Here is an 18,817-nt window from a genome sequence, read left to right as displayed (position 1 = left end):
CGGGTTCCTCGTGTGTAGTCCACTCGGATGACTGTCGATTCAATTTCGGAGTGAAATAATCGAGCCGTTTCATCTATTGTCACATATCGATGCAGAAACTCGGATTTAGTACGCTTGATCATCTTCAAACACTGCTCCGAATCATCAACTCGTCGTTGATTTTGGTCAAAAGTGAACTCGCGCGTCACCCACCTTGCACAGAGAGTTCTCATACCCAAATATTCGTGAATGATATGATGTACACGTTCAGTTGATATCTTTAGATTGTCTGCTATTTCATTCAATTTCAATTTACGATTATTCAAAATCATTTTGTGCATTTTTTAAATGTTTTCGCAGGTAACAACCTCTTTTGGGCGTTCACTGCGTTCACCGTCCTCGGTGCTGATTCCACCATGTCTAAACTTAGCATACCGATGCCTGATGGCTGATTTTCCTGGAGCAGTGTCCGGAAACTCGGCATCTAGCCAAGTTTTTGCTTCAGCTCTATTTTTTCCCTTCAAAAAGCAATAATTTATCAACACGCGAACTTCCTTTTTATCCATTTTTTTCACAATAACAAAAGTTGCTTTACTCAAAATGCTATAATTCACAAACTAATTATCCGACAGCTGTCAAATTTATATATGCATCTCTTGAGGGTTAGGGCTAACTAAAACTAATGGACTAAACATATGGATTTAATTCTAGTATCGCCATCTATGTGTCAGATCGGCAACTTTTCAATTGACATATTATAGATCATAAAACAATGTCATATTTAACAAAACTGAACTAAATTTGTCATCTCATTTAAATTACGAAAATATTTTACGAGTTTATTTACGAGCTCATGCGATGTTCATAATCGTCAATTAGTTATTTGAGAAGGAAAACACATTTCACCGAATCTAAAGAACGCTAAAAACGATTATATCATTACCTGTCGGACAAGGCTAATGTTACCCAACCATTCCGTAAACATATTTTCATATCTTGTCAGTTCAGTTCGGTACGTACGACCATTAATATCGAAACGGATAATTCGAATCGAATCGTCGTTAAATGCTGACCATCTTTCTTCTAGGCTTGGAAAACGGCCAGGCAAGCCCGCTCGATCGCAAAGACGCCTTAACACGGAAACCGTTAGATTTCGACGCGGAAGAAGAGACCCGAAAGGTAGAGACGTCGAAATGGCTGGAGAATCATTTCGGGTCGGAGTCGAGATCGTCAAATTCGACGGTGGATGACGAGGAACATCCTCCGAAGACCAGTTTCTTCAACGTGACCATTAAAAGTCACCCTACAAGGAACGAGAATCCACAGCGGGGTTATGTGACCACGGTACACAGTCCCTCGCCGAGGGTATATAGTCCGGTCGAGCCAGAAAGAGATCGCAACAATTCTGGATATTATAAAGGTATGTAATGCTATCGTATTAGGTGCTTACATGTATTCTGATCCTTTTTCTGCTTTAAAAAGGCATTTGTTGAAACAAATTGGTGCAACATATATTGATTAAAATATTTTCTAACGTTTTCTGAAACTTTTAAAATCGTCGAGTCTGTGCCCTGTTCAAGTGGTATCCAAAAGCTGCAATATTTCAATATTCTTATGAGTATGGAGTCTTTCCTCGTGCCCTCTTGCAATTCTCTTGATTTCTTGACTGACTGTCGGTATCTGAAGGTCTCGATGTAGGTAATCAGTCCTATAGTATTTGGGTGTGCCCATAATACCTCTCAGGACTTTGCTCTGAAAATTTTGTATTTAATTTATGTTACTCTTTACAGAATATCCCCATAATTGAACTCCATATGTACATATAGGTTGCAGTATTTGCTTATATAATAGCAACTTATTATGTACTGATAATTGTGATTTTTTTTTCCAATTAGCCAGTGTATTTTCCTATATTTCAATTCCAGCTCTTTTCTTTTCTTCTTTATATGTTCTTTCCAGCGAAGTTTTGCATCAAGATTTATTCCGAGATATGTAGCGTTGTTGCTGTATGGAATGATCTACTTTAATTACTTCTTATTTTCCAAGCTTGTGTACAATTATTTATATTAACACTTGTCTGTTGTAATTTTTGGGAGGCTTCTTCACTATTTTCTCCGACAGCTATAATCGCAGTATCATCAGCAAATGTAGCCATCTTAATATTCTCCATTTGTAGTATATCACAAGTGTAGAGTAGATAAAGCATTGGTCCCAGTACACTTCCTTGAAGTACACCTGCTTTAGCTTCTTTTATTGTAGAGTAAGCTTCTTCTTGTTTGACTCTAAACATTCTGGTTGTAATGTACGATTTTAATAGTTCGGTGTGTTGTTTTGCTAGCATTTTCTGTAGTTTATGAGCAAGGCCTTCATGCCAAACCTTATCGAAGGCTAGAGCTACATCTAAGAATATAGCTGAGCATACTTTTTTAATTTTGTAGGCTTTTTCAATAACATCTGTTATTCTGTGGACCTGGTTAATTATTGAATGCTTATTAATAAACCCGAATTGGTGTGTTGGTATTAGGTTTTTTTCTCTCTATGATCTGAAACAGTTGATTCATCAACTGCTAAGCTGTTTAAAAGTTATTTAAAAATTTAACTGTGGTTTAATCCAATAAATCTTATATTCCATTGTCTTCGAACTTTTTTGATCCTCCAGGTCATTCACATAAAAATCAAAACTTTTAAAAGGTTTTAACCAAAACCGACAATTACGATAGGCTGGAGCTACAAGATTCTAAGATCACTTAAAGGTTCTAAATGCATTTGATAGACTTAAGCAGCAATATCTCCAAAAACACTAAAAGCTATAAAGTAATGAAGTCTTATTAATGAGAATAAATCTATAAAATTACATTAACTTTTATTTTATATAGAAATGTCAAAAACATTGAATTTGACTATTGAGTTATGTTGGTAAATAGTTGTTACGTCACATTTTCATTACTGGATATCTCTAAGTAGAATATATGCAAAATCTATTACTAACATTATTTATATGAAATAAATCACTAGTTCTGTTAGAATTATGTAGTAAAATATTTGCTCAATATTTCAAGAGAATCAGTACATTTCAATAATCTATTTAGAATTATTGAATTTGAAAAATGTATAAAACTATTCTATAAATAGACTGTGATATTTTAGAACACATGCGCACTTAGTTTCGTTTTAAATTACAATTTTAGCATTGTCCTTTGAAGATAATGATATTTGTACTTCCGCTATGATTACAATAATAAATAATTATTATATTTTTATTAAAATTATTTCCACGCCATTCTTAACTAAGGACAATTTTTGGTTTGATATTAGTTAAGTCCCATCTATAAAGAGGACTGCTACCGCTCTTTTCATAATAACCAATTTTTATTAGCCGTAGTACTATATTTCATAGTAAGTACTGTTCATTACCAGTTACTAGTTTTTTGCATTCCTCAGACAGTATTTAAATGACAATAAAGGCATACTTCCACTACTTTCTACTGTTTTGCCAGTGAAGAGTAAAAATAAGAAGGACAATGCCTGACGAATATAGGATAATACTATTACGATTTTCATAAACATTAGTAGTGATAAGTAATGATAATTTATTCAATTGATCGAAGTACTTTTTTGTAGTACTTTTAAATACTTGCATGTTTGATTGGCAGATTACTAGTTGGTTTGATGATTTAGTGCAACCCCATAGGGCTAAATAGTAAAATAAACCAATCTCTTTAATCTTGAGTCAAATTTACCTTCCGACTAATAACTACATATCTTGCTTTTACTACAGCTTTTTGTATAACGCGATGTTACTTATATTTAAGATATATTTAAATTGTTCTTTACTGTGATATCGTTGGAGCTATCTTTAGAAAAACAACTGGGTATTTCCCCTATCAAAAATTTCTTTTTATATATGAATATTGTTACATAAGGTGGTTCTTCTATAAAGACGAATCGGTATTCGACATCATCAAATGTCTGTTTGGTAACATGGTTGTAAGTTGTCCAGTTGTTACTGAGACTGTCGCATACATTTTACTGAATGTAAACAATGACTGTGAGATTTTTTAACTTTAAAATCATAACATAAGATGATTGCAGCTATGAGAGATAATATCATGCACAACGCTGAGGAAAATGGAAACTGAAGATCGTGGAATACTACATGAAACTCATAGCAAACATGCTCCATCGATTTCAACATGTCAATACTGGTTTCGATGATTTAGAAGCGGCGATTTTGACACACGCAAGACAAAGGACATTCTGGAAAGTTAAACTAAAATTGTAAACGAGGATTTGAAGATTTACTCAATGAAACCATCAATGGGGATCGCTATCGACTTCAGTTGATGCGCTTGAATCGAGCCGGAATATATCACACTGTTATTCTTCAGCATGACAACGTTCGATCAGATGTTTTAAAACGGCTAAAAGATATCAGGAAATATTCAAATGAGCAGTGCTACCCTGCCCACTATATTCTCCAGATCTTCCTCTCTCAGATTACTAATTGTTCTGACATAAATTGTGATCTATCTGAGCTTCACTTCTTATGAAAATGCCAAATATGGGTCGATTCATGTATAGCCTCAAAAGATACATTGTTCTTTCCAGAGAGAATTCTTAGATTGGCTGAAATATGAGGGAAAATAGGGGCTCTCGATGTTCAATACATTGACTAAAATAAATTAAAAGATACAAATTTAAAAAAACCTTAAACACTATTTTATAGGACTACTATTATATATTTCAACTCTTATACAACGTGGGGTCAAAAGTACCGCTACCATTTTGATTGCTTCTGACTTTACTCGCAAGTTTGGTTTTCATAAGAAGTTTATTTGGTCTTTAAATTCATGAATTAATTGAGGTTTCTGTGTTCCCCAAAACCGACTGTTTATTGACGTGGCCACTGAGAAGAAAGTTCATCATCGCACATTATCAGTTTCGACGAAAAATCTTCAATTTCAGCAGACAGTCTTAGGATTGCATTAGTGTACTCAATTCGTTGATCGGTATTTATCGGTAGCAATTTTTGGACTAATTGAATTTTGTACTGGAACATTTTCAAATCAGTTTTTAAAATTCGCCTTAAACTGCGTGAAGAAATGTGTAACTGGGAACCACGTCTCCAAATTGATTTTTCTGGAGACTGCAACACTATAGTGCACCAGAGCCACATTTTTAGCGTTATGAGGCGTCCGTTATCATACAGATCGAAACCTGTCTGCTGTCGTACCGTACTGTCGAAAATTAGCATGTAAACAATAAATTGTGATTTTGTGAGTCACTGGACGATAAAGATATTTTTAACCCAAATTACGCTGCGTGGCAATAATGGAACGATTGCTCGTTCTTGTAGCGTATATTTATCCATAATAAAATTTGGACATTTACACAACACAACCGTTAAAGCAAAACTGAGCTAACCGTCACATAACGAAGACAGCGCGCAATCAAAATGGTACCAGTTCTTTGCGGCAGCTGTTAGAAAGATTCTATAGCTTTATAATTTTTTATATCTTTTCTGTAACTTTTCATTACATAAATCTCACTACTATTTGTTGATAATTTTTATGTTTAGGAATTTCAGAATGGTCCGAACGCCACCAAGAGCATCAGTACATTCAAAGGCGATCTCCATCCTCGTACAATCAGTCTCCATCGCAACCTTCTTCGTCGCCTTACCACGCAGAACGCCCTAGCAGATCTCCCGTACCAGATTACATACGTCCCCAGCATTCCCCCACTCCAGATTATCGCACTCAGCCATCACCGGTGCCAGATTATCGAAATGGCCGTTCCCCCAGTCCCGATTATGGAAGACCAGTCAAGATTGCTCCTTCTCCTATTCGGTAATTAACCGCAAAATTATTTCAACCTTTAAACTAATACTAGTTTATATTTCAGGGACTTTGATGAATCTCCAACACCACCACAAAGAAAGAAGGCGGCAGAAAGAAGAACCAAGTATTTCGAAAGAGAGGAACGGTCCAGATATGATAGCGGTTATAGATCGTCCGGGAGAATGGATGATTTAAGGTGATTTATTACTAAAATTATTAATTTGTCTTCACTAATGATAAAAATTATGACATCGTAGGGAGGACAGAATGAACCGGGTTGAAGAACCACCACCAGATTATTCACCTCCAAGTCCACAACCCGTACCAAAAGAAGACAAGAAACAGTATCAAAAAACGAGATTTGCTTCAGATACTCCCCAACCTAAACCCAAGAGTGGCAATATAATTGGTAAGAATTATTAGAAAATATATTTCAAAATTATGAACATATTAGAAATAATGTAAATAATCTAAATTTACACGTATAAGGCAGTAAACTTAAAATTGATAATGTTTTAAGATTAGTGTTACTCAAAACTTACAGTCAGGCTCATTTATTTTGGTGAAGTATTTGCAATTTTCTTGATGTAGATATTGTTGATGAATAGAATGTAAAAAATATTTTAACAAAATAATTGACCGATTTCAAAAAATAAATATGGAACTCCTAATAGTTAAAAAATAATCAAACTTAGATTTTTAATTAAAAAAAATTTTCACCCTATCTACTACACCTATATTATATTCATTCTGTACACAATATTTAGCTTAATACCTACCTAAACCTACTTATCTACTTATTACAATATTATTTTAACTATTACGAACTGATCAATTTGAAGTCGGCGCCGAGGAATAATTTAGATTTATTTTGTTTGTAATTTAATTTTATGTATATGGTACAAAATTGTTTTATGAATAAATGATTAAAAATAATGAGCCCTTCAGGCCCCGGGGTCCGCTACCTGGCCTAACGCTACCTGGCCTAAGTGACTTGACAAATGTTCTAATTCAATTAGAACAAAAAATTATTTTCCGCGCCAGCAATCGAGCCCGCCGCGCCAGCAATCGAGCCCGCTACCTCCGTTCTGGAGCTAGATGCTTTAACCATTAAACCATAAAAGCAGCTGTCTACACTATTTCTACGATAGTTTATATGCTATAATTAGTGCTCAAAAATCTAACAGTGTATTTGCTAGCCATTACATCTTAAGATTATTATTTATTATGGTTAATTCAATGCATTTTATCTGCCAACGTTTATCTGAAGAATTAAATTTGAACTCTTTTGAAAAGATATAAATTTGGTTGGATAATTGGATCTCATACAATTTTAGCTTTCTTCTTTCTTCTTCTTCTTTATAACATTAGTAATTTATTATACTGCTATTTAAGTTTAAAATAAGTGGAAGTTTCTCAAGAATTGTTAATGCTTACTTAATAATCTGGTAAAATTTGCAAAATAACCAATTCATGTTAAAAATTCACCAGAAAATAATCTGTTTTGCAAATTAAACGAATAATTTTTCATCATAGTAACTCTGAGGCAGTTCCAAAAACCACTGAAAGAAGTAGAAGTGAAAAAGTATCAATTGTTGGAAGATTTGTTGGAACAAAGCATCTCTTTCAACACTAAAGTGAGAATTTGAAGATCCTCTACTTATTCATGGACTCAACTATGGACTCAACTATGAAATACATGGAGTACTGGAGATGTAATTGAATTCAAATGATTATATTGAAAACTAAAATGTATTTGTATCCAATTACGTGCTAAACATATATTTATCAAATTATTTTCAAATTATTATTTCAAATAAACGATGTTAGTTTGGTAGGAGTTCATGTATCAATATCCCCACTAGCCATGCTGGCATCGACTAAACAAGTGGTAAACTTCTCATTTGGGCTGCAATAGTGTATCGTACATAATTCTTGTAATATGTGACCAAACGTTGTCATGCAAGAAATGACATTCCGTCTGTAGCTATTTCTTGTCCTTTTTCCTCAATTTTTTCAGTTGACATCGGTAGACATTTTGAGTAACAGTTTCATTCAAATTTAACAGTTTGTAATAAACTACAGATTTCTCTCTGGGAACAGTTGATTTATCAACGGTTAAGCTGCTAGAAACTTCTTTAGATCCAATAGGTCTAGCAATGCATTGCGTTCGAACTTGTTTGGGCCTTCATGCTGTTCTTCAGCATTGGTATAATATCACTATTTTTAAATTGTTAAAACCAAAAATTACAATGAGATATTATAGACGGCATCACCTTAAACTTCTAAAGGTGTTTGATGTGCTTCGGTAGCACATTTCTTCAACAAAAAGTAATATTGAAATTGCAATCTACACACTAAATAACTGAACAATTTTAATTAAAAAACAGTCATTTTATACAGAGAAATATCATCAAAAACACCGAATTTAACAGTTAGTTAGGTTGTTTACGTTAGACCAGTGGATAGAGCTGATCAAAATATATGCAAACATCTAATAGGTCAAAACATATTACAAACCGCGAGATCGTGTTTTACTTATCGAATAACAACTCTTATGAAACAACCTAGTATATAGTAAGATACGAAATTAACAACTTAATACAATAACACACAACAGATAGGAACAACATATTGTTCAATCGAAATTTCTATGTATAATAGAAATGCCCGAGGACAATAGTTTTAAAGAAAGCGACACACATTCAAAATTATTTCCCGATTGAAATAAGTATGGATTTATCGAAAAGAAACTGTTCACACCACATTGAAACGATACAATACTATAATCAAAAAAAAATGTATACAGTATACATATATACTTAACAGATTGTGCTCTTGATCGAACACGGATTGTGTGCGCTATTATTATACGACGAAAACTTTTCAGACTACTATCGTAAACAATCGAACATCGTAAAAAGAAACAAGTTCCGTATAGCACACCTGACATCTGACTTTGAAACGAATCTTGTCATAGAAGGATTCATTTACATAGAGCTATTTATTATTTAGTCATGTTCAGATTCAGATTCCATCGGCGTGTGTTCGCGGGTAGAGTTTGTTCCATCTAATAAGTTCGCGTATGTATTGCGGTTTTATGTACACTTTCTGTGTTAGGTTAGGGTTACATATATTATACTTTTTCGTTCTATTTTTTGTTAATACATATGTAAGTTATTATATATAAAATACATAATTATTTTAGCAATATTATCAGAGGTTGTTTTAATCATAAAGTACAAATATTTTTTATTATTATTTATTTAAGTAATTGTTACTAGTCGTTGCAGACTAATCTAATCGGCCCTATCTTAGCTTCTGGTGTAATAATTAATAGGTCAATTGAAAAGTCCCCGACCTACCATAGTAAAACAGATTTTTTTTGGCAAAATTAGTTTTTTTATTCAACATAATTCCCTTCAAGTGTGATACGCTAATTATAGTGACCCTCCAACTTTTCTATATCATTTTCGTAATACGATTTGTCCTTTGCTTCAAAATAAGCTTCAGTTTCGGTGATCTAGAGAATACTGTGGAGGAGGCAGCAATTCAAAGCCCAATTTATGGATTTTTGCACGGTGCATTGTCCTGGTGTAGCAGCTCACAGCGGTCCAATAACGCTATGTAATTGTCCCTGTTGATGGTCCTTCTTTTTTAGGCTAGTTAATAAAAATTATTCCATGCGCATCCCAAAATACAGACGCCATAACCATGCCAGCCGACTTCTGCGTATTCTCACGCTTTGAAGCGGTTTCATGGTGTGCGGTCCACTCGGATGACTGTCGAATGGACTTCGGAGTGAAATGATGGAGCCATGTTTTATCCATTGTCATATATCGACGCAAAACTCGTGCTTGTTATGCTTGATCATCTTCAAACACTGCTGCGAATCATCAACTCGTCGTTGTTCTTAGTCAAAAGTGAGCTCGCGCAGCGCCCACTTTGCACAGAACTTTCTCATACTCAAATATTCGTGAATGATATGATCTGCACGTTCACTTGATATCTTTAGAGTGCCTGCTATTTCATTTAATTTCAATTTATGGTCATTCAAAATGATTTTGTGGATTGTTTTAATGTTCTCGTCGGTAACAACCTTTGGGAGTCTACTGCGATCACAGTGTCTAAACTTAGCATATAAATCCTTGATGGTTGTTTTTCATGGGGCAGTGACCGGAAACCCCGCATCAAGCCAAGTTTTTGCTTCAACTGTATTTTTTCCCTTCAAAAAGCTATGTTTTATCAACACGCTAAATTCGTTCTTATCCATTTTTTTCACAATAACAAAAGTTGCTTCAGTAAAAATGCTATAATTCACAAACTAATAATCCGACAGCTGTCAAATTTATACACGCATCTTTTAAAGGTTATGGCTGACTAACAAAAAAGAAAATTTAATTGTAATAGCGCTATCTATGTGTCAGGCCGGGGACTTTTCAACCAAATGTTATAATTTATGTAATAACACTGCCTTTTTTTATTAAATGCATCTCAATACACTACACATGATTAAGTGGTTTCATTATTTTGAGTGTGTATCCCATTCTGTTGTATTCAAAATTTACTTCGATATTGACATGGAGAGAATGGAGTCTCTCCTCATGTCTCCTTATGATTATCTTGATTTCCTGGGAACAGTCGGTGTCTAAAGTGTTTGGGGACACCTACAATACTTCTTAGAACTTTCTGCTGGAAAGTATTTACATTCCCTTAATTGAAGTTCGTATGTTTATATTGGTATCAACACTTGATATTGTGTACTGAAATTATGATTTTCTTCCAACTAACCAATACATTTTCTTATTTCAAATTTCTTATAAATGATTATGGCTTAGTTAAGGCGCTTAGTAAATTTAAAAAATTTAATTGCTTTAAAATATTTGATTATTAAGATCAGGAATTAATTCTTATTAGCATGAGTGTGTTATCTACCCTGCCAAGTTCGATAGTATTTTGACAGTTGTCTTCAGAGAATAACATTTCACTAATCGTGGTTTTTTATTGTAGTATTATATGGTACTTGTACGTATCTTAATCAGCGATATATATTGACGAAAATGCTGTATATCAATGTAACTAGCTGTTTAATCTAATGGTTTCGATAGTTCTCTATATAAACAATGATAACAATAATAATAATAGTTTTCCACTGAATTTAATTGAGTTATTTAGAATATGCAGATGCTAATCCTGGAATTTAATTTTCAATATTCATTATTTATTTTGTTTGCTATCAACCCCATCAAAAACTATTAGAAAGTTATGGTAATGCTGCTTCGGCATATATCAAATGTCGGTTTTCGTTTCAATGATTTAAAAGTGGTGATTTTGATGTCAATGACATAGGTCGGCCAGGATGATCAAAAAGTTCGAGAACAATGAATTGCAAGACTTTTGAACGAAACCCAGCTCAAAGTATTAAAAAAAGTTTCAGACAGCTTTGCAGTTCACGAGCCGACTGTGTTCAGATGTTTACATACTATGGACAGGTTAAAAAAGAAGTTAAATGACGTACTACACGAATTGACTGAATATACTATTTCGAATCGTTTCAACATATGTGACTGGCGATGAAAAGTGGGCCTAGTACGATAATTCCAAACGCAAAACGTCATTGGTTAGTTCAGGAGAACCATCCATATCGATCACGAAACAGAATATTCATGGCCATAAAGTCTTGTTGTACATATGATGGAAGCAGCAAAGTATAATATATTTCGAACTGATAAAACAAGTATTCAACAATTGATCAGAGCCTTCGATAAGGTTTGGCATGAATACCTTGTTCATAAACTATAGAAAATGTTACCAAAACAACGCACTGAACTACAAAAATCGTACATTACAGCCAGAAAGTTTGGAGTTAAACAAGAAGTAGCTTACTCTACAATAAAAGAAGCTAAAGCAGGGGTACTACAAGGAAGTGTACTGGGGCCAATCCTTTATCTACTTTACACTTGTCGGGGGGCATTACAACAGACAAGTGACAATATAAATAATTGGACAAAAGCTTGGAAAATAAAAGCTAACAACAGTAACTGTTCATATGCAGTTCACCTACAATAAGACTGTACAAGCACCAACAATATTAAATAATACTATCATTCCATATAGCAACAACGCTAAATATCTCGGAATGAATCTTGATGCAAAACTTCGCTGGACGGAACATATAAAGAAGAAAAGAAATTAACTGGAATTGAAACATAGGAAAATATATTGGCTAATTGGAAGAAAATTACAATTATCAGTACGTAATATATATAACCTATATGGACATACCGAGTTCAACTATAGGGATGCTCGGAAGGGATGAAGTATTGCGGGCGCACCCAAATATTACAGGGTTGACTACCTAAACCGAGACCTTCAGATACCCACAGTTAGTCAAGAAATCAAGATAATTTCAAAGGGGCATGTGGAAAGACTCTATTCTCATGAGAATATTGATGTATTGCAACTTTTGGATACCACCAAAGCAGGACACAGACTCAAAAGTATTAAACCGTCTGATCTTGTATAGTGTTATGTCGTGAGGTGCAGTTAATAAAAAAATACAGCAGTGACATGTATAAACATTATTTCACCAGAGACTGAGATAGGACCGATGGGTCATCCTAGTTATATATTTAGATTTAAGTTATCATACAGACAAATTATAGGTTAAACGGAAGCGACTAGTAACAATGTAACAATTAAATAAAAAAAATAATTTAAAAATAGAACTAGAATCACAACATTTACTATGGGTTAACACAAAAAAAAAACAATTTAAAAAAAGTCGACTGCTCTTAGGGAATGAATCATAGCTAAATGATCTAACACAACTAGCAATTCCTTTAGAACATCTCGTTTTTTTTTACAGGCCAGTCAATTCGCAAACTAGTGAACAAGATACGTTCCGCAAGCAGTGAGCGGAAAGCCAAACAGCAAAGGGCCAAACGATCACCCAGTCCATCGTATCAGGCTGGTCACGTAATTGACAACAATATCACCCATGCCATGGACAGGCAGCCGGTGCAAAGGCAAGCTTTCCATCAATAACTGTCAAATAAAATAATAGTCACGATATTTCTGATTTGTTACAGATATTATCTCGGGGAGGATCCGTTCAGTGGGAGTATTTACGGGAGGGAAAACAAGTACGACGGCGTAAAACCAGCTCGGAGCTCCAGGAAATCGAGAGATGACGATAAAGACCGAAGGTAGGAACGCTTTGTTAATTTATAGAGTCTCGTTATGTTATATATCAAAGATAGTGTCAAAATAGTAGTAATATTAATATTCTTAAAATATTTGTAAAATTCTGCGAGAAAGTTTCGTTGAATTATACGGTTGACTACGAAATCAGGGAGATTGTCATCGCAGGACTGCTTTTCCTTCAGAATTATAAATTTAAATGAGAAAAAGTTGTTCAAATTAACGCGAATTACAATAAACATAAGATCAAACACAATCACAATTACAAGTACCTTCTATACATGCTAAGTGCATTCCGTGCTGTTACGTGGGTAGACCAGGTTGTTTGTTATTGTTAACAGAAAAAAATCTGTCGTCTAGATAAGAGCTTCTTTTTTTTTTCGAATCGCCAATATCAAAGCGTGGTCGGTAGGTGACATGTTTTCTCGGTATCCTCAAGGTTGGTTTCGTGAATTCCATCGGTCGATGATTGAAACGTACGTTTTACGATGTGAAAATCGAAGTAGCCGTGAATATCGACCATTAAAACTTAATAAGGTTATACGCAAGATCGTATACTCGTCGATCGCTTTCCCATATATAGAGGATTTTTCTGTTTTCAGACCCTACCTTCTTTACAAGTTTCATTGAAAATGATTTAATGTCTCGCCTTGAGAAAATAGACCAGAATTATAAAAAATTAAATTACCATTAATGATGATATATAAGTATAAATATTTTGCAACGATAATAAAATAAGATATATATAATGCTGTTCAAGCTAGTTGCCACATCACTACATAGTATAAAACAAAGTCGCCTTTTCTGTCGCTATATCCCTATGTGCGCTTAAATCTTTAAAACTACACAACGGATTTTGATGCGGTTTTTTTCAATAGATAGAGTGATTCAAGAGGACGGTTTATATGTATAATACATGCATAATATACCAAGGCAACATTGCTAATTTTAGAGGTTTCTAACGTGATGTCGTAAATTAACCTATTTTTTTAGGCTTATTTAGCAATTAGCAAAAACGCTGGCTAACCCTACGAGTTAGATCAAATTAATGTACTACAGTATTGTACACCATAAAAAGGTCTACAAAAAAGTCCCCGATGGTATATGTTTATCTTTTAGGGATAACCCACATTAACCATTTTTATTGTTTACTTTTTACGTGAGAAAATGGCTTATTTACGAAGCTATTTTAAGCAATACGGCATTAATCCTTATCGAATTAAGTACCTTAAATACAGTGTGCAATTAATATAGATCAATATGGTTCCTTACAGCATGTAAATTAAACAAATATTTTCGGAGATATTACAAATTTAAAATTTACGTTTAAAAATGTGTAACGTAATAAAAATTGTATGAATTTAGATATTCCAAAGATAGCAGGAAATCTTCATAGTAAGTATAGGGGAAGAGGAATTGTTTTACTCCAAATTTAATGCGTGCAGGCCAAGGGCAGTAATGAATGAACCAAAAATACTGGATCGATTTTAATCATGTTTTCATTGAGTGACATAGGCATATATATTTTATGCCCGTGCAAAGTCGGAGCGGGCCGCTATGTTTTTATATACAACGTTCATATATTTTCTGTAGTGTATTTAATTTAGTATCAGCATTGCACCCGTGCGAAGCCGGGGCGGGTCGCTAGTGGTTTAATAAATGATATATTATTTAAATAATTGGTAATTTATAAAAAAATATATAAATAATTTTAGAGGCTATGCTCGATATTTGAATGGAACGATATTTTTTACAGTAAATTCGGATGATTTCTCAACAAATTTTTTTTTGTTAAATATTTCAAAGTCTCCTTATTACCAACGAGAACTTTATCTGGACTGGACCTACAGTTTAACGTGGGCTCCGAACCACGGTCCTCGGCATTAAGCCTACCGACTGGCGAGTAACCAACTTAGAAATCATCCCAGAAGACATCCGCTCTTACCCAGGCTTGTTACAGGCTTGACTCGGATCATTTTTTTTGTCGGATTTTACACCCTTATCTAGGACAATCACAAATATTAAACAATCATAAACATATGTTTACCACCATGCCCCAGTAAAATTCGAATCCGCGACTATCCCAACGGTACGCGGACCGTCCTGTCGCCTTTACCACTGCGCCAACCACGCTGGCTAATAACTATTAAACCGATTTATGTGAAATTTGATATGAGCTTTCACTATACATTATTGTGTCTTATATTAAACTAGAACAACATTTTGATTTTTACAATTGTTGAAAAATTCGGAAATGTTAAAAGAATGGTAAAAAAATGCCTCATTGTTTTGAACAGCCATAATTTTGTTTAACTTCATTTACTTTGATTTATCTTCGAACCATAAATATACGGGACATTTGACTTTACTGTTACCATCAACCTTGCTTTCTATGCTTTCTTTTTGAATTATGCTATAGAATATTTATTTTTTAGTTCCAGCTATGTTATATATAAACAAACATTTCTTATCTGCGTTTGAACCGGATATTTGTAAGTTAAAAATTGAGAGTTAAGCTGCTGTTTGTTCTGGTTCAAGAGGCACTTATTGTCATTCATTCTTGCATGTCAATCATTCTCAAGGGTCTAAATTATACGAAAACTGGTCTATTCGATTAAGCTAATCTACTAATTTAATTAAATTAGTCGAGCCAATAAACTGATCGAATTTGTTGAAGCTCCTTTATTTAACTTGTATTTTCATCGAGTAATACTTCCAATTTTTTGTCTTTTCACTACAGAATATACTTCAGAGAATTTAGAAACGTAGTTCAAAGATGATATGTCAAATTCTATTGAACCGATTTAGTTGAAATGTGATATGAGCTTTCTTTAAAGGTTAATCATTCTTTAACAAAACTATAACAAAATTCTGATTTCTAGTATTTTTAAAAAATTCATAAATTTCAAAAAATGTCTCAATTATTCGAACAGCCATAATTTTGTATGGATTCGTTTGCTTTGATATGATCGAAGAACGTAGATAAGGCTCACACCAAAGTTTATGCAAAATAAATTCACTAAAATAGCTATAACTCCCAAAATGATTATTAATTAAAAAAAACTCTTAAGGTCGTAGTCTTAAGGTTAAGCTTTGAAAATATGAAGAAATAAAACTCATTTTTTTCAAATTTTTGGATTAAAAATAAGTGCTACATATTTCTGAGATCTACGAATCTAGATAAAATGAAAATTAAATAAATTATATACAGGTGAAATTTAAAATAAAGAAATGGTTGATGCTGTTTCAACATTTCTAGTAATATTTAAACAACATTTTTAAATAAATCAGCTCTTTGTAATATTATTTTTTTTCAAAAAAGAAAAGGGTAGACTGAATTTACTTAAGATTTTTTTATTTTTCAAGAACAAAGAACTCAGTATCAACATTATAATAAAATCATTAAAGATAAAAGAAATATCAAAACTTCAAATGCAGATTTTTTAGGCGCTCCGTAACTCCAGAACTAAAATGTAATAAAATTTGATATCTGAATTCAATTTATATCTTTCTCACTCGATTTTGAAAGTTACACTACTCGTTATTATTTGAAATTATGATAATATTACTGAATGTGCAAACGGTTATGAGAATTTAAGCTGTAATTAGTGCCTACTAATTTAAAAGTGTTGAACAATCTACCTAATGCATGGAATAAATGAAATGAACAAAAATTCCTTAAATTTTAAATAATATTCACTACATATGTTATATATGAAGTACTGCAAATATTTTTCTTGTCGAACTATGTTCTATATATGTGCTATATGAATATAGTATGTTATTCCAGTAACAATGTAGCGTAGATTCAAACTATTCAAACAGAATAATGTATACCTATCATTTCAGTTCAGTAAAATTCATCGTTTCTAATATAAAATTGTATAAACAACAATAGAAAAAGATGAAAGTATTTAAATATTCTGGTGACAAATAACTTGCAACCATAATAAAATTGTTTATTCAGACTTTTTAATTTATATAATTTAAAATAGTTCTTTCGTTCTCTTCGACAGTTTGTATTACCTTGATGTAACATTGACTGAATTACGTAAAACACTATTGGATAATTTGAATAGTCCAAAGAATTACCAAAATTACGATTCTCTCTACTATTGTCTATTGTCCAATCTACTTTGACGCAATAGGCTTAGTTGTTACTAACTACCTATCAGATAGTTAACATATTCTCAATATAAAATTTTTAAAAGTTTCTAAATAAACATTTTTCCAGTTCTAGATATTCCCTTAATGAGATCAGTTTTAATGAAAATATAGACATTGAAAACCGTCTATAAAGCTGTATAAAACCAACTGTGACTTCATCATTTTTGTATAATAAATAAGTTTTTATTAAAAAATCATATAATGCTTTACATTCTTACATTTTTAAAGTTAATTCTTAGTCGTAATAAGACATATTAATTATGCATTTTAGTTGCTAATAAATATAAAAATCTACTCTGTTTTTTTAAGAATCTGTACTGAATGTTCAACAAATTTTACATAATATTGATTTTAAGGAGAATTTTGCACTTTTCTTCTTATAACATACTTTTAAGTTTTAAAATTATTAAAAACAAACATAATTTGACCACTAATTCATAAATAATGGATAATCCACAGTTGATGGTATGTAATATTTTTTTAATGAATCAAAGTACCATTTCTTTTCATTATTTAAACTTTTCCTGATTATTCATTCTCAAAAAAATGAACCACAAAATTCACAAATTTTCACAAATATTCTAAATTATTTGTACTGTATATTGAACTTTTATATAAACTTACTGTTACGTAAACTGTGCCCTCTAACAATAGATTAGGTAATTAATATAAACAATATTGTTATGTTTTATAATAACCAGTTGTTTTCATTATTTTATAACTGTTTTTTAAACTAATATGTGATAACCCCAAAGATTATTGATGATACCTTAATTTTTGTGTTGTTTAGAGTAGCCAATAAAAAATATGTTAACGAGGAACAGTAGTATTTTTTATTTTACCTCCTTGAAATGTTATTTGCTGAACTATTAGGCAGGTAAATATAAAGTTATTGTTGCTTCAAAATAAATTCAATAACGCTATAACCAAAAATCACTTACAATTATTTATAATGGCATTTTTCTTATTTGCAATATCAACTAATTTCACCCACTTTAGATCTAAGGCTGACATTTCTGTGCAGTAACGAGTCTTTAGGCGATATTTGACACGACCACATGTGGGTTTGAGAATTCTATCTGCTCTCCTTTTACGTTTATGGCTGGAGAACAAAATGATCTGTTTTAGCCGAGATGTGACTCCCACGGAGTTTCACTTTCATTTACTCTTCCAAATTAGACGTTGTTTTTGGGGGGGTTTTGTTGACTTTCAATTTTTTTAAGGTCAATTTATAGTTTTTTTCAATATAGTTCGTACAGTTCTTCATATAGCACCTCGGTTGAAAAGTCCTCGGTATCAATAATAGTAAAAAAATAGTAAAATAATCTAGATGGAGTTGTTTATTTCAAAGTTTTTTGATTAGTCAAATATTATTTAAGTCATTTAGTACCGCTGAGAATTCAACACCCTTAAAAACATGGTTTGATGGTTTCGGTTTTCTAGAAGCAACGGTTCAGAATGTTGACAAAGAAAACCTTGCCGAACTGAGAAATTTCCTAGAGGGAAAAAGGTAGCTCGACCTCACCAGTACCAGATAAGTTTCCAATTTATATCCCGTGGTCTGCCGGGACTGTAGTTCTATTTTTTCAAGATTCTCAAAGATGAGTCGACTCTTGGACAATTTCAGA

General features: G+C 32.8%; 1 protein-coding gene across 3 annotated transcripts in view; it reads left to right on the top strand.

The window, feature by feature from the left end:
• Positions 1–18,817, top strand: part of chas (chascon) — a 202,157-nt gene that overhangs the window by 173,507 nt on the left and 9,833 nt on the right. For 2 of the 3 annotated variants that reach the window (XM_076415298.1, XM_076415293.1), the window contains 6 exons: positions 1,067–1,399; positions 5,558–5,828; positions 5,884–6,015; positions 6,077–6,228; positions 12,688–12,847; positions 12,911–13,027. In XM_076415298.1, the coding sequence (XP_076271413.1) occupies positions 1,067–1,399; positions 5,558–5,828; positions 5,884–6,015; positions 6,077–6,228; positions 12,688–12,847; positions 12,911–13,027 (1,165 nt within the window). The remainder of the gene's footprint in view (positions 1–1,066; positions 1,400–5,557; positions 5,829–5,883; positions 6,016–6,076; positions 6,229–12,687; positions 12,848–12,910; positions 13,028–18,817) is intronic. The other variant, XM_076415304.1, reaches the window with a different exon arrangement.

Source organism: Rhynchophorus ferrugineus, unplaced genomic scaffold, assembly GCF_030347505.1.
Source record: "Rhynchophorus ferrugineus isolate W39M unplaced genomic scaffold, kcgeb_rfMv2 rfM1, whole genome shotgun sequence".
NCBI lineage: Eukaryota > Metazoa > Arthropoda > Insecta > Coleoptera > Curculionidae > Rhynchophorus > Rhynchophorus ferrugineus.
Note: the sequence above shows the minus strand (reverse complement) of the source record. Positions and strands in the feature narration are given on the sequence as shown.